Source organism: Neofelis nebulosa, chromosome 7, assembly GCF_028018385.1.
Source record: "Neofelis nebulosa isolate mNeoNeb1 chromosome 7, mNeoNeb1.pri, whole genome shotgun sequence".
Classification (NCBI taxonomy): domain Eukaryota; kingdom Metazoa; phylum Chordata; class Mammalia; order Carnivora; family Felidae; genus Neofelis; species Neofelis nebulosa.
In genome coordinates this window covers 111,870,887-111,887,131 of record NC_080788.1, presented here as the reverse complement: position 1 = coordinate 111,887,131, position 16,245 = coordinate 111,870,887, and the positions used below count along the sequence as shown (strand labels likewise).

At 41.7% G+C, this 16,245-nt stretch overlaps 1 protein-coding gene across 3 annotated transcripts in view; it reads right to left on the bottom strand.

The window, feature by feature from the left end:
- The window catches only part of PPP1R36 (protein phosphatase 1 regulatory subunit 36), a 48,411-nt gene that overhangs the window by 19,089 nt on the left and 13,077 nt on the right, over positions 1-16,245 (bottom strand). For all 3 annotated transcript variants that reach the window (XM_058739307.1, XM_058739310.1, XM_058739309.1), the window contains exons 6-7: positions 15,184-15,282; positions 9,798-9,932 (exon numbers count right to left, since the gene is read on the bottom strand). In XM_058739307.1, the coding sequence (XP_058595290.1) occupies positions 9,798-9,932; positions 15,184-15,282 (234 nt within the window). The remainder of the gene's footprint in view (positions 1-9,797; positions 9,933-15,183; positions 15,283-16,245) is intronic.

Genomic DNA, 16,245 nt, shown 5'->3' with positions numbered 1-16,245 from the left:
AGGCATTGATGAATCCCAGTTATCTTTTTCTTCAACTTCTTAGGTTATCCACATCAACACCCAATGCAAATTCAGGATAAACAAGACAGCAGGAAATGAACGTTTTTTTGGTGATGTGAGCGTCGGGGAGTAAGCTCTCCGAGAGCGGGAAGGTGGTAAGGAGGTAACACGGGGTGTTACTAGGTAGGGAAATAAAGAACTAGAGGGTAAAGCTAAAATGGAGAAAAAGACAAAGAATCAAATCTTAAACAAAAAGAAAATGATAAAAAAATATTTTCAAAAATGTCTAGTCGACTGGGACAGCAGTGTGCTCTTCCTTCTAGATGCAGTATGCACGCTGAGCCTTGTCTCCCAAAGGCAGGCATCTGCTCAGGAGTCCTTGTAACACAAATTCAATGTTAAGGATACTGTACTGACATGGGCACGCTTACTGAGCTTGGCCCCCTCCCTAAGATGGGCCATTCTAGTTCTGATTCCCAGCCTGAGGACAGCAGGCATGGCCGGCGGAGGACTGGAGAACTGATGGAGAAGGGCCGTGCACCTTCAATCACTTGATCCCTCAAGGGGGCCGACGCTAGACCCAGGCACTCCAAGGCTGATTCTGGTCTCGCTTCTGCTTCTTGCTTTCAGAGCCAGAGACTCCAAGGATTGGCCCTTGTTATCAGACTTTCAAGAACCGTCCTGAACTCTGGTGGTCTGGGCCAGAAGACCCAAACCCCTCAGGACCTCCAGCCTTCTCACAGGGACTGCATGATCTGTGCGAGCCTACGTTAGCCCTCTATTTGAGGGAAACACTGAAGAAGTGGTTCAGCTTTTACCGGGGTGGACCCCTCCCCTCCTGCAGCATCTTCATTCACACACTGGTTTCCTCACGTGCAAGTCTTCAACAAGGAGCTAAGGCAATAACCACAGTGAGCGTGTACGAAGTACGGACTATGTGGCAAGCATTATGCTAAACCATTTAAATGATCATATTTAGTCCTCATAAGATCCCTATGGTGTAGTCAGCATTATCATTCTCACTTTACAGCTGAGGAGACTGAAGTCCAAAGACATATTTAATTAGGGACAGAGTCTGTACTAGAACTTGGGCCTGTCACAGCTCCACAATTGTCCCTGTAACCAGAATGCTAGAGAAAAAAGCTTTTCCTTTAGAATATTTTGCAGAATAAAAACGTTAAACTACAGAGCCCAGCACAAGCTTTCGGGACAAGCCTCGGCGTCCTTCTGTGCCACCTGAGGCCCCCACCTGACAGGAGTGCTCATGTGGCATTTCCCCCCTTCCACGGCCTCTGCCAGCTGAAACCAGGCACCCTGCAGACAAACCAACCAAACTCAGTTTCTGGAATACCAAGTCAGCTTGCCTTCTGGGAGAAGACTGAGAGCAGCACTTGCGTTTGTACAACTCAAACCAGCACCATCTTAGTGAGGTTTTGAAATGACACAGAGATTGCACAGGAAACACACACTTTCCCCTCTTTTCTTTTTTTCTTCTCTTTTTAAACGTTAGAAGAGAAGGTACCATGAACCTCTTCTCCTTCCCCTCAAGTTGCCATAAAACTGGGACTTCTTCTCCCTTAAAGCCTAAAGCAAACTAATGTAGCCTACACTGTGGAAATCAAGTACAAAATATAACAGGCTTCTTCTTACCATTCTGATTTAGCTCCACATATAAACCTGAAATGAGTCCAGGAAATGGAGGCAGAAAATGAGCACATTTGGGAACCTCCTAGTTTGATCTGCAAATTCATCTCTTAGTGAATTTTGAGTCGTTTTTCTTTTCAATTTTATTTCATAATTTTTATGTTAGGTACATAATAATTATAAATTATAAATTTCAAATTTTACTGAGTATAAATAACAAATTTAAACACTCCAAATCCTCAAATTGAAATAGGGTCTAAAAAAAATTTTTTTAATGTTTATTTATTTTTGAGAGAGAGAGAGACACACAGAGCACGAGCAGGGGAAGGGAAGAGAGAGTGGGGGGACACAGAATCTGAAGCAGGCCCCAGGCTCTGAGTTGTCAGCACAGAGCCCAATGCAGGGCTCGAACTCATGAACCATGAGATCATAACCTGAGCCAGACACTTAACCGACTGAGCGAGAGAGAGAGAGAGAGAAAGAGAGAGAGAGAGAAAGACAGAAAGAGAGACAGAGAGAGAGAGAGGGAGAGGGAGAGAGAATCTTAAGCAGGCTCCACACTCAACATGAAGCCCAATACGGGGCTCAATCCCACGACCCTGGATCATGACCTGAGCCGAAATCAAGAGTCAGACACTCAACTGACTGAGCCACCCAGGTGCCCCCACAAATGTAATTTTAAAATTTCTGGTAGCCACAGTAAAAAGAAACATGTGTAATTAATTTTAACAATACATTTATTGTATCCAAACCCTCAAATATTATCATTTTAATATGTAATCAATATTTTAGAATGATTAATGAGGTATTTCATCCATTTTTAGACTTTTCTGTACAGTGTATGTTTTACATTTATGGCACCTTTAAATATGGACCAGCTACATTCCAAGGGCTCAACAGCCACATGTGGCAAATTGCTACCAAGCTAGTCAGCAAAAATGCTGCACATTTCACCTGCGAGGGCAGGCTCCAAAGGAAAGAGGGGAAAGCCAGCTTGGCGATAAATCCACAGATTTTCAGTGGCCTATTAGCATGCTTTCTTATTCCTTCTTGCTACATTAGACTCTTAGCACTAAGCCAAAATGAAGAAAATAGATCATATTTTTAGTCATTCCTGGAAAAAAAAAAAAAAAAGCCTAGGGCCAAACCTAAAGGGTTCCGGTCCCAAGAGAAGAAAAGTTATGATTCCCACTTATGTCATGTTATGTTCCCATTCCCCATGCTGCTTTGGGTGAAACTGGGTTTAAAGGAGGGTCAAGGGTTAGTCTGCACAAAGGAAGAGAAATATAAAAGGAATGTATTTGGGGGGAGGGGAAAGAGGCCCTACTGCATGTGACTGGGGGGGAGGGAATAGGGAATGGGGCTTAAGGATGATTTATAGACTGAGCTTTAATGAACCCCTTTCTCCTTATGCTCATCTGCACACCAGCCTCTCTGGTCAGCCATGAGGTGCCAGCTGCAAAGGAGGGAGGTGGAAATCCTAGGGTACAGATGGGGGTGGAGCCCAAATTGGCCATAACCAAAGAATACATCTAATTCTATGGCGGGAGCCACATAGAGAGAGGTTTTCTTATCTATCCTGGAAAACAGAGATCTTTTACTGAATATGTTCATCAAAATCGTGCCAAAGCCTGCTCAATATCAGGATTTTACAGATGTATTTAGAATAGAAAGGCATGTCCTCCTACTTCTCAAGAAACATGAAAGCACAAAATTAACAGCCCCCAAATTGCTGGTTCCTCTGAAGTCTTTAATTTAACTCCAGAGACAAATAGTGTAAGATGTCCTAGTCCAGTATTAAGTGTGCATATATTAGACAAAAAAAAGTCAGAAAATACACATGAGGATGTTCTCATGAGAATATCAACTTATTCACATTGGAAGTGAAATAAAGATATGTTAAAATCACTCGGGGCGCCTGGGTGGCGCAGTCGGTTAAGCGTCCGACTTCAGCCAGGTCACGATCTCGCGGTCCGTGAGTTCGAGCCCCGCGTCAGGCTCTGGGCTGATGGCTCGGAGCCTGGAGCCTGTTTCCGATTCTGTGTCTCCCTCTCTCTCTGCCCCTCCCCCGTTCATGCTCTGTCTCTCTCTGTCCCAAAAAAATAAATAAAAAACGTTGAAAAAAAAAAAATTAAAAAAAAAAATCACTCTTAACTGGCAAAAACTGTCCTCATCTTCTACATAAAAACAGCCAAAGGGGCGCCTGGGTGGCTCAGTCAGTTAAGCCCGTCTTCGGCTCAGGTCATGATCTCCGGTTTGTGAATTCAAGCCCTGCATCAGGCTCTGTGCTAAGAGCTCAGAGCCTGGAGCCTGCTTCCGATTCTGTGTCTCCTCCTCTCTCTGCCCCTCCCCTGCTCATGCTCTGTCTCTGTTTCTCAATAATAAATAAACATTAAAAAAATAAAAAATAAAAAAATAGCCAAAGAACAATAAAAACTCCACTGGAGGATATAATCAACACCCATGGCCAATTAACAACTTTTACTGGCAAAAACATGCTTATAATCTGTTTTCCTCAATATCCTTTGTTTGCCTCTTTGACCTGTATGGAATCTGTTATGTGAATGGTAGGTGGTAAGCTCTAAATGGATTCTTCTCCAAACTGCTATCTGGCAGGCAGGAGAAAAGCAGGTGATGTTGCAAAAAGACCAGCACCTCCTGGTGATTAACTCGTAGTAAACTAAGGCAATCACTATCTTTCAAACATAATGAGTTCTTTTAAAGTTTGTATAAAAATTAGATTGTAATAAAAATGTACCATTCCAAGTATAACAACTTGGGATGCCTGGGTGGTTCAGTCAACCATCTGACTTTGGCTCAGGTCATGACCTCGCAGTTTGTGATTTTGAGCCCCACATTGGGCTCTGTGCTGACAGCTCAAAGCCTGGATCCTGCTTCAGATTCTGTGTCTCCATCTCTCTCTGCCCCTCTCCTGCTCTCTCTCTCTCTCTCAAAATTAAACATTAAAAAAAAGAGAGAATTTATCTTAAAAAAAATAACTTAAGTGTAGATTCTATATCCACAGAACTAAAAGATATGATAAAATCTCTAATTATGATATAATTATTTATAGTTTGGGTTTTTTTAATCTCAAAATTAGTCTTACTGCATGCACATGTGCTTTTAAAGAGTAAACATTAAATATTGGCAATTCAATTATTTTTTTAGAGTAGGTGTTTTTTTAACTTTGTTGTGGACTGAAGGTTTGTGTCTCCCAGCCCCACCCCCAAATTCATATGTTGAAGCCTTAACAACCCCCATTGTGATAGCATTTAGAGGTAGGGTCTTAGTAATTAGGTTCAGATGACATCATGAGGGTAGAATCCCCATGATGGGATTAGTGTCAAGAAAAAAGGAGGCACCTGGGGACTCAGTTGGTTAAGCGTCTGACTTCAGCTCAGGCCTTGTGAGATCAAGCCCTATATGGGGCTCTCTGGGCTCTCTGCTATCAGCATAGGGCCCGTTTCTGGTTTCCAATCCTATCTCCCTCTCTCTGCCCCTCCCCTGCTCTCTCTCTCTCAAAAGTAAATAAACATTTAAAAAAGGAAAGAAGGCTGGGGCGCCTGGGTGGCTCAGCCGGTTAAGCGGCTGACTTCAGCTCAGGTCATGATCTCGAGGTCCGTGAGTTCGAGCCCCGAGTCGGGCTCTGTGCTGACAGCTCAGAGCCTGGAGTCTGTTTCAGATTCTGTGTCTCCCTCTCCCTGACCCTCCCCCGTTCATACTTTGTCTCTCTCTGTCTCGAAAATAAATAAATGTTAAAAAAAAAAAAAAGGAAAGAAGGAGAGACCAGGGCTCTCTCTTTCCACCAACAAGGGCCCAGTGAGAAGGCAGCTATCTGCAAGCCAAGAAGGGGGCCCTCACCAGAACTCGACAAGGCTGGCCTCCTGATCTCGGACTTCCAAGCTTCAGAACTATGAGAAAATAAAATTTCTGATGTTTAAGGCATTCAGTCTGTGGTAATTTGTTATGGCAGCCGAGCTGACTAATACAAACCACAAAGTCTAGTTTTCTCAATTTGAAATGACAATTTGCAGACAGAAGAAATTAGAGTAATGATGAGAAAAAGAAATTTTACAAGTGATTGAAAAGGAAATTGGAAAGCTGATGATGAACTTATATGACTTTTGAATAGCATCAGAAACAAGGGCGTCTGGGTATCTCAGTTGGTCACGTGTCTGACTTCAGCTCAGGTTTATGTGTTCAAATCCCCCATCAGGCTCCCTGCTGTCAGCACAGAGCCCGCTTCAGATCCTCTGTCCCCCTCTCTCTCTGCCCCTTCCCTGCTCTCTCTGTCTCTGTCTCTCTCTCAAAAATAAACATTTAAAACATTTGTTAAAAAAAAAATCACAAAAACAGACAATCAGATCAATGGAACAATATAGAGAACCCAGAAATGGATCCACAAACGTATGGCCAACTAGTCTTTGACAAAGCAGGAAAGAATATCCAATGGAATAAAGACAGTTTCTTCAGCAAATGGTGCTGGGAAAACTGGACAGCGACATGCAGAAGAATGAATCTGGACCACTTTCTTACACCATACACAAAAATAAACTCAAAATGGATGAAAGATCTAAATGTAAGACAGGAAGCCATCAAAATCCTAGAGGAGAAAGCAGGCAAAAACCTCTTTGACCTTGGCCACAGCAACTTCTTACTCAACACGTCTCCAGAGGCAAGGGAAACAAAAGCAAAAATGAACTACTGGGACCTCATCAAAATAAAAAGCTTCTGCACAGAGAAGGAAACAATCAGCAAAACTAAAAGGCAACCGACAGAAAGGGAGAAGATATTTGCAAATGATATATCAGATAAAGGGTTAGTATCCAAAATCTATAGAGAACTTATAAAACTCAACACCCAAAAAACAAATAATCCAGTGAAGAAATGGAAAAAGACATGAATAGACACTTCTCCAAAGACATTCAGATGGCTAACCAACACATGAAAAAATGCTCCACGTCACTGATCATCAGGGAAATAGAAATCAAAACCACAGTGAGATACCACCTCACACCTGTCAGTATGGCTAACATTAACAACTCAGGCAACAACAGATGTTAGCGTGGATGTGGAGAAAGAGGATCTCTTTTGCATTCTTAGTGGGAATGCAAGCTGGAGCAGCCACTCTGGAAAACAGTCTGGAGGTTCCTCAAAAAATTAAAAATAGAACTACCCTATGACCCAGCAATTGCACTACTAGGTATTTACCCAAGGGATACAGGTGTGCTGTTTCAAAGGGGCACATGCACCCCAATGTTTACAGCAGCACTATCAACAGTAGTCAAAGTATGGAAAGAGCCCAAATGTCCATTGGTTTATGAATGGATAGAGAAGATGTAATATACACACACACACACACACACACACACACACACACATATATACACACACACACACACAATGGAGTATTACTTGGCAATCAAAAAGAATGAAATCTTGCCATTTGCAACTATGTGGATGGAACTGGAGGGTATTATATGCTAAGCAAAACTAGTCAGAGAAAGACAAATATCACATGACCTCACTCATATGAGGACTTTAAGATACAGAACAGATGAACACAAGGGAAGGGAAGCAAAAATAATATAAAAACAGGGAGGGGGACAAAATATAAGAGATTCTTAAATATGGAGAACAAACAGAGGGTTACTGGAGGGGTTGTGGGAGGGGGGGGATGGGCTAAATGGGTAAAGGGCATTAAGGAATCTACTCCTGAAATCATTGTTGCAGTATATGCTAACAAACTTGGATGTAGATTAAAAAAATAAATTAATTTTTTAAAAAGAAATTTAAAAAAAGAAACAAGGTATAAATGTTCAAATGAACAAAAATTCTTAACATTTTCATAATGTGTAAACACATAAACATCAAAAGGAAAGCAACAGGGGCGCCTGGGTGGCGCAGTCGGTTAAGCGTCCGACTTCAGCCAGGTCACGATCTCGCGGTCCGTGAGTTCGAGCCCCGCGTCAGGCTCTGGGCTGATGGCTTGGAGCCTGGAGCCTGTTTCCGATTCTGTGTCTCCCTCTCTCTCTGCCCCTCCCCCGTTCATGCTCTGTCTCTCTCTGTCCCAAAAATAAATAAAAAAACGTTGAAAAAAAAATTTAAAAAAAAAAAAAAAAGGAAAGCAACAAACTAGAAAAACAAATAGGAAATCTTTGCTACATGAAACATAAATTATACAAATACCCAGTTTCTACTTGATAAATGGTTAACACTAAATGCGGCAATAATTAATTTTAACAACAAATATAATAATCAGGCAATAAGTTATTTTATACAGAAAAAGAGCACAGACTCCAAACTCATGAAAGATATTCAAAAGTCAAATAGCTGTAAGCTTTTTATACAACTGCAAGCTATCAAAAAAATCAAACTAATAGAGCTAGGTACGCTTGCTGCTGATGGTGATACAAAATGGTTTAACCTTTTTGGAGAACATCTGGCAATATGTAACAAGAGCTAGGAAACTGTCCATGCCTTCTAGGTAAATACATTCTGGGCAATAAGCCATAAATAAATAGCCCAAATGGACAAAGTAGTTTATGTAAAGATATCCAATGCAGAAATATCACAAAGCAGAAAAACTGAAACCACATAATAAGCATGCACAGAAGGAATGGTGAAACAAACTGGTGTATTACACGGTAGAGTAACTATAGTGGCTATTCAAAGTGGTAGGTGAAATTATGTAAGCAGAATAAGAGAATAAGGGACACAGAAAATACAGAACATGAACAAAGCATATAGAAATATCTGTATCTTGAGGGGCGCCTGGGTGGCGCAGTCGGTTAAGCGTCCGACTTCAGCCAGGTCACGATCTCGCGGTCCGTGAGTTCGAGCCCCGCGTCAGGCTCTGGGCTGATGGCTCGGAGCCTGGAGCCCGTTTCCGATTCTGTGTCTCCCTCTCTCTCTGCCCCTCCCCCGTTCATGCTCTGTCTCTCTCTGTCCCAAAAATAAATTAAAAACGTTGGGAAAAAAAAAAAAAAAAAGAAATATCTGTATCTTGAAAACGTGGGGAATGCGGAGAGAAACCATGAATTGTGTTCTTTGCCTATAAAGTTAAAAATAAGAGTTAGGGCCACGGCCGTGGTGTGGCCCTCGAGCCTGTTGTGAAACTGCTCAGAGGAGGAGATTTGGGGGGAGGGGGTCGGTGTTTAAGGATCAGAGTTTTCCCTCCAATGCCTCCCAACTCTTCTGTAATAAGATGCTTTTAAATTTTAATTACAGAGGGGTGCTTGGGTGTCTCAGTCAGTTAAGCTTCTGACTCTTGAATCTGCTCAGATCATTATCACATGGTTCATGAGATGGAGCCCCAAGCCAGGCTCCGCACTGACAGTGTGGAGCCTGCTTGGAATTCTCTCTCTGCCCCTCCCCTGCCTGTGCATGTGCACATGCGCACACACACACTCTCAATATAAACTTTAAAAGATAAATTTTAATTACAGTAATATATAAACTGTCCTTCTGAGGCAAAGATCAACTCCCCACAAACAGCATCATCTTATAACCCCCACCTTACTAGCTTGCACCCACTACTATTGCTACAAAATGAGCAGCGGAAGAGGACACACCCAGGGCCCCCTGGGACACCGGCTCATCACCGTGGGGACCCTGGCCAGCCACAGGAAGCCTTCCAGGTTGAGAGCAAGATTCTACTGAGCCAGTATATGCTGAGAGAAAAGTCTTTTAAACCTAAGCAGTGTAGATTCTGAAGTTCTTCGCATACTCACTTGGCTTTCTCAAACGAGACATCACGTGTGTTTGGGCCAGAGTCTCACCTGAGCCCAATTATTCTGTACAACAGGGAAGGAAACTTTTTTTTTTTTAATTTTTTTTTTCAACGTTTTTTATTTATTTTTGGGACAGAGAGAGACAGAGCATGAACGGGGGAGGGGCAGAGAGAGAGGGAGACACAGAATCGGAAACAGGCTCCAGGCTCCGAGCCATCAGCCCAGAGCCCGACGCGGGGCTCGAACTCACGGACCGTGAGATCGTGACCTGGCTGAAGTCGGACGCTTAACCGACTGCGCCACCCAGGCGCCCCAGGGAAGGATACTTTTGCAAGGGCTCCAGAAGTCAAATGTAAGGGTCTCAAGGGTATGGATATGCACACACGTAGAGATCTCCTGAAATCGTAAGGGTGCACTTACTTCCCACAGCACATGTGATGCTTATCAGGCATTGCCAAGCCCAGGACAAGGACGCAGTACTTCTGTGCCAGGTAATTCTGCGCTGCTTCTAACTTCCTTATAACCAATTCCATCTCCTTCTTCTCTACAAGGCCCCTAAAAAGAAAACAATCATTTGGATTAATGTTGGCAAATGCCAACAGTAATCAGCGAACAGTCAGAAGTGTGAGCTGTTTTGAAAGAAATAACAAGTGAGTCAACACATGTCACTTACCTTTTCATTTAGCTGATGTGAGCTATGGCAGAGGGAGGGCTTTGATAGTTATCACTGTAATTAGCATCTCAGGTTCATGGTGAATTTTCACTTTTTTATAGATTCTTTATGCTACGTATTTCTAACGTTACATACAGGCAGTCCTAATTTATACCAAATAGCCCAGCAGCCCAACTAACAAATTACCTATACTGGTTTCTGAGGCAGCTGGCAGCGCATTTTCCTGCTGTTTTGCTGAAAGAGCTACTGGAGACTCTCCCAGGGCAGCCTCCCCTGGGTTCCTGATGTTACAAGGAAGTGTAAAGGCTCAGTGTTTGAACCACTCAACACTTCCCTACTCTGAGTTCTGCGTTTGCTGAGGAAGCATGTGTGGACCACTAATCTGGGAGCTTTGGCATCAATTACAACAGCCTCGCTTCCCTGTGAAAACACTGCCCCAGTTCCAATTGAATTGCAAATGAACATTCCAAAAGACAACCTGTTACAGCATGTCTGGAGCCTAATTTTAGAAGTTTGTGCAGTACAGTATAGTACGAAACAACATTACTCACAACACATTCCAATGATTGCTATTGAAAAGTGCAGTGTCACTGGCTTTTTATCTGCCTTTTCATTTTCGGAAAGATTTAAACCCAATGAAATGCACCCTAAACAACAGGGACGAATTACTGCCCCTTCTGATGTCAACTACGAGCCTGACTGACCACATGAGGATATGCTGTGGAGGAAGGGGTTTAAGGATAATAGAGAGGGGTGCCTGGGTGGCTCAGTCGGTTAGGCGGCTGATTTCGGCTCGGGTCATGATCTCGCGGTCCGTGAGTTCGAGCCCCGCGTCGGGCTCTGTGCTGACAGCTCAGAGCCTGGAGCCTGTTTCGGATTCTGTGTCGCCCTCTCTCTGACCCTCCCCCGTTCATGCTCTGTCTCTCTCTGTCTCAAAAATAAACGTTAAAGAAAAAAAAATTTTTTTTTAAAAAAAGAATAGAGATATTTCAAAGCACAACACGTTATCACATGTGATGAGAAGGCTTGTGAGTCACTGGAATAAAATGAGTTTCTGGAATAAAGTGAGTTCCAACTTGAAATGCCCCAATTTCAAATAATCCAAACACCTACACCCACACCCGCTTGCACCTCAATGGCCATGACTATGCCCACCTCCCTGCTTCCTTCAGCAGCCTCCCAGCCCAACCCTTTTCCCCCCGACTTTTCCAGAGCTGCCAGTAGCTAACATGCCTCTTTTGCTGTTGAAAACAAAACAACAAAAAAAATGCCTTGAAAACTTTTAGGCCAATGGTTCCAAAGCAAAATATATGTAAGAATTGCCTGGGATACTCGCTGAAAGTGTGGATTCCTAATGCCACGCCCTCTCCAAGATCCTGACTTAGCAGGTCTGCGTAGAGCCTGGCATTTAAAACAAGCCCAGGTACAATCCTTTGGGAAAAAATTGATAATTTCATACACCATACAATTGATCATAACCTTGGGTCCAATGACCTCTCTGGGAAATTTATCCTTCTTAAAAAAATTATCCAGGGGTGCCTGGGTGGCTCAGTCAGTTGAGTATCTGAATCTTGATCTTGGCTCAGGTCATGACCTCATGGTTTGTGGGTTCGGACCCTGCATCAGGCTCTGTGCTGGCAGTGCAGAGGCTGCTTGGAATTCTCTCTCTCTCCCTCTCTCTGCCCTTCCCACACGCACGCTCTTTCTCTCTCAAAATAAATAAATAAGCTTTAAAAATTATCCAAAATTAAGGGGGGAAATCTAATGCATGAAGACATTCAATAATCATTCAATTATTATCTATTTGTCTATTAGGAAAACTGGCAAATCCCAAAAATCTATAAAATGGAAGGGAAAAAGTAGTAATAATGCAGACTGTAGTAATACAGCCAGGTGCCACTTAAAGACTTGACATTTATTAACATATGAGTCCCCTAGGATTTATGCCAGCACCAAAGTCCATACCCTTAACCAGTATATGTGCTATACTGCCTTGTAAGTCAATCAGTCAATAACACACATTAGCTTGATGGAAAGTTATGCCACCATTAAAAATTATAATTATGAAGATTGTAATAACTTGAAAAATACTTACAATGTTCTAAAAACTATAGAATTCGGGGGCACCTGGGTGCTTCCATCAGTTAACTGTCTGACTCTTGATTTCGGCTCAGGTCATGATCTCACAGTTCGTGAGTTTGAGCCCTACTAACAGCCCAGAGCCTACTTGGGATTCTCTCTCTCTCTCTCTCTCTCTCTCTCTCTCTCTGCCCCTCCCCCCGCGCTTGCTCTCTCTCAAACTTTAAAAAAATGAAAAACAAAAATTACATAATTTTGCCTTTGCTCAGAAGTCACAAATCCTAAGTGTAAACGGATAAACTCTGCATAAGAGAGCTTAGCTGACTGGTAGGGGGTGTGGACACACCGCACAGTGGCTTAGGCACAGGCCTGGGAGTTAGATCTGGGCTCCCATCTCAGCTCCACTACCAACGAGCCATGTCGTCTCCAGCCAGCCGCTTAACCTCTCTGAGCCTTGGCTTCTTCATCTGTAAAATGGGGAAAAGGCTCCTTCCTCTGGAATCGGGACTTTTAGTCATCTAAATCCTCCAAAGGATGTCTTTGTAGCCCTTTCAGCTCTCCCCTCACAGGCTGAAGGCTTTCCTCCTACGTGGCAGCCTCTGGTTTAAAATAATATGCATTATCTCATGTAATCTGGATGATAACTCTATAAAGTGGATACTACCATTATCCCTGTTATACCTCACTAATTTGACCAGAATCAATATTTTTCTTAAAGTTATTTAAGTCCAGATATTTCAATACAATCCATATTTCTACTATAGTAAGTAAACTAATTACTGGAGGCCTGAAAGTGAAAAGTTATTCTAATTATTTCAGAATCACACCATAGAAGCAATCTTTTTTTTTTTTTTAATGTTTATTTATTTTTGAGGGAGAGAGAGAGAGAGCAGGGGAAAGGCAGAGAGAGAAGAAGACACAGAATCCAAAGCAGGTTCCAGACTGAGCTGTCAGCACAGAGCCTGATGCGAGGCTCAAACTCAAGATCTGTGAGACCATGACCTGAGGTGAAGTCAGACACTTAACTGACTGAGCCACCCAGGCACCCCATGGAACCAATCATTTTAAGACTTGGATTTTTCTGTCATTCTGTAACCGATTCCTTCTAAAAAAAGTCTACCTTATACCACTATACTCTAATATGTTTTAGTGTATTTAAAAAAAAACCCAAGAGACCTTATTTCTCTGTTAATCTATTTCTAAAATGAAGAAATGAAACAAAGGTCTCTGCCAGAGCAGCAATAACTCTCAGAATTAGAAAACACCATATAAAATATAAGTGAATGTGCTGCCACAGTCTAATAAGTTCTTTTGGGGGGACGATAAGACCCCTCACACCTTCTGAGCCTACAGCTAGCTGAGCCCTTTTGCTTGCCACCACAGAAACCCTTCGTGAGCTCTGGCCACTCTGCAGTGAAAGCAGCCTTGAAATAACACGGATGTGGTATATTTTGATGGCTTTACTGGGCCAGCAGTGTCTGAATTATTTATTTGGTTTTTTACAAAACTGCTGTCCAGATATATTTATCTATCCATAAAATGGTTTTCAAACTGCTTGGTTGTACACAAGGATTTTGCATTTTAAAAACATTCCACAGCAACAAATTGATGACTCTAACAGCATTTCTAACAGCTAAATCATTGGGTTGATTCCACACATACTGGGGAGGGCAGCCTGGGCACTTGGAAAGTTCCACGGTTTGCAAAAGGTCACCAAGCCTGAGAGGCATTGTTCTGCTCCGGACTCTGAGTTCCCAGATTCTTGCCCCATACAGCTCTGAGCCACCTCTGCCTAAAGCAGTGAAATTCTTCCTACGTAGCCTAAGAAATCTTGTTTTCTTCTGTAATATGGAATATAATTTTGGTCATATCTATTAATTTTCTTAATTCTTAGTTTTTTTCATTAGATGCTTACAAAAGCCCTAGCAGGGCTTTTAAGCATAAGGCAGGTTTTAAGCATAAAAAGCATAAAACCAAATATCTGTATCTGCCCTGTCCAACATGGTAGCCATGAGCCATGTGTGGCTACTAAGCACTAACTGTGGTTAATCTGAACTGAGGAAGTAAGTGTCAGATTTCAAAGATTTACTACAAAAAAAAAAAAAAAGCAAAGTATGTCATCAATAACATACATTACAATAACATACAATAACACTGACTACGTGTCTTGTCTCAATGACATTTTTGAGTCACTGCATTAAATGAAATACATTATTAAACTTAATTTCACCTTTATCTTTTTTAAGATTTTTTTATTTGTAAGTACTCTCTAAGTCCAACATGGGATTCAAACTCATAACACTGAGATCAAGAGTTGTATGCTCTACTGACTGAACCAGCCAGGCACCCCCGCCTTTATCTTTTATGTTTCTTAAATCTAGCTGCTGAAAAAATTTTAAATTACATATGTGGCTCTCTTTATATTTCTACTGGGCAGTGCTGGTCTATACTATCTGGAATATTTTGTTGTTAGAATAACTATTTGAATTATTCAGTGAGCTTTAAAAACTAATGAACTCCTCCCATGTAAATATTTTAGCATACTCCAAAAATTAAAAAATTTCCATCATCTCTATTACTCAGCCACCAAAAAGAATGAAATCTTGCCTTTTGCAATGATGTGGATGGAGTCAGAGTGTATTATGCTAAGCGAAATAAGACAGAGAAAGACAAATACTGTAAGATTTCACTCATATGTGGAATTTAAGAAACAAAACAGATGAACATACGGGGGAGGAAAGGAAAAATAAAATAAGAGAAAAACAGAGAGGGAGGCAAACCATAAGAGACTCTTAACTAAAGAGAACAAACCAAGGGTTGCTGGAAGGTAGGTGGGTGAGGGGATGGGCCAAACAGATAATAGGCATTAAGGAGGGCACCTGTGATGAGCACTGGGTGTTATATGTAAGTAATGAATCACTAAATTCTGCTCCTGAAACCAATACTACACTGTATGTTAACTAACTTGAATTTAAATAAAAGCTTGAAAGAAAAAAGTCAGTTTTATTACTGGCAATGATAAAACTTTACAGCGCACTGCAAAGTCCTACTTACACCATACAGCTTTTGGGTTTCTTTTCCAGGGCTATTTTTTCCAAGTAATGAGATAAATAGTACAATAATGCCATGAGGAAATTGTCAAGATTCTTATTCCTATGGGGAGAGTTAAAAAAGAAAGAAAGAGAGAAAGAGACAAAGAGAGAAAGAAAGAAAGAAAAATGAATGCTGACATATTTCAAATATAAAACTTCTCATAAAAATACATGGGCACATGACATAAGAATAAATAGAAGTACATGTTATCATGCCTATTACACAACTAATTTACCATTTAAAATTCTATCTACTGGGGCACCTGGGTGGCTCAGTTGGTTGAGCATCTGACTTCGGCTCAGGTCACGATCTCATGGTCCATGAGTTTGAACCCCGCGTCAGGCTCTGTGCTGACAGCTCGGAGCCTGGAGGCTGCTTTGGATTCTGTGTCTCCCCCTCTCTCTGACCCTCCCCCATTCATGCTCTGTCTCTCTCTGTCTCAAAAATAAATAAATATTAAAAAAATTTTTTTAATAAATAAATAAATAAAATAAAATTCTATCTACTGAGGCACCTGGGTCCAACTCTTGATTTCAGCTCAGGTCATGGTCTCATGGTTCCTGAGATCGGATCCCATTCTGATCAGCAAGGAACCTGCTTAGGATTCTCTCTCTCCCTCTTTCTCTCTGTCCCTCCCCTAGTTGCACAGTACACTCTTTCTCTCTCAAAAAACACAAACAAACAAAAAAACTTAAAAATTCTGTCTACTATACTATTGAAGATGTAAGAAATCGGATTTTTGTAACCAAAACTTTTTGGGAGGTCACACGCTAAACTATAGTTTTGTTTATTAATTACTTTTCACTTTTAATAAGTTTTTATTATACAAATAATATTTTCCCATTCTTGAAAAAATGTACACAAATGTGTAAAGTAAAAAGTCCTCTCCTCCCTTGCTAGCATCCTACTTCCAAGTGGCAGCCGCTGCTAAGAGTGGCCTGAATCCTTTCTACACTTTCCAAAGCATAGACAATTACATAGAAGGTCTTCCCCCACCAACACACCTACATACACACGCATGAA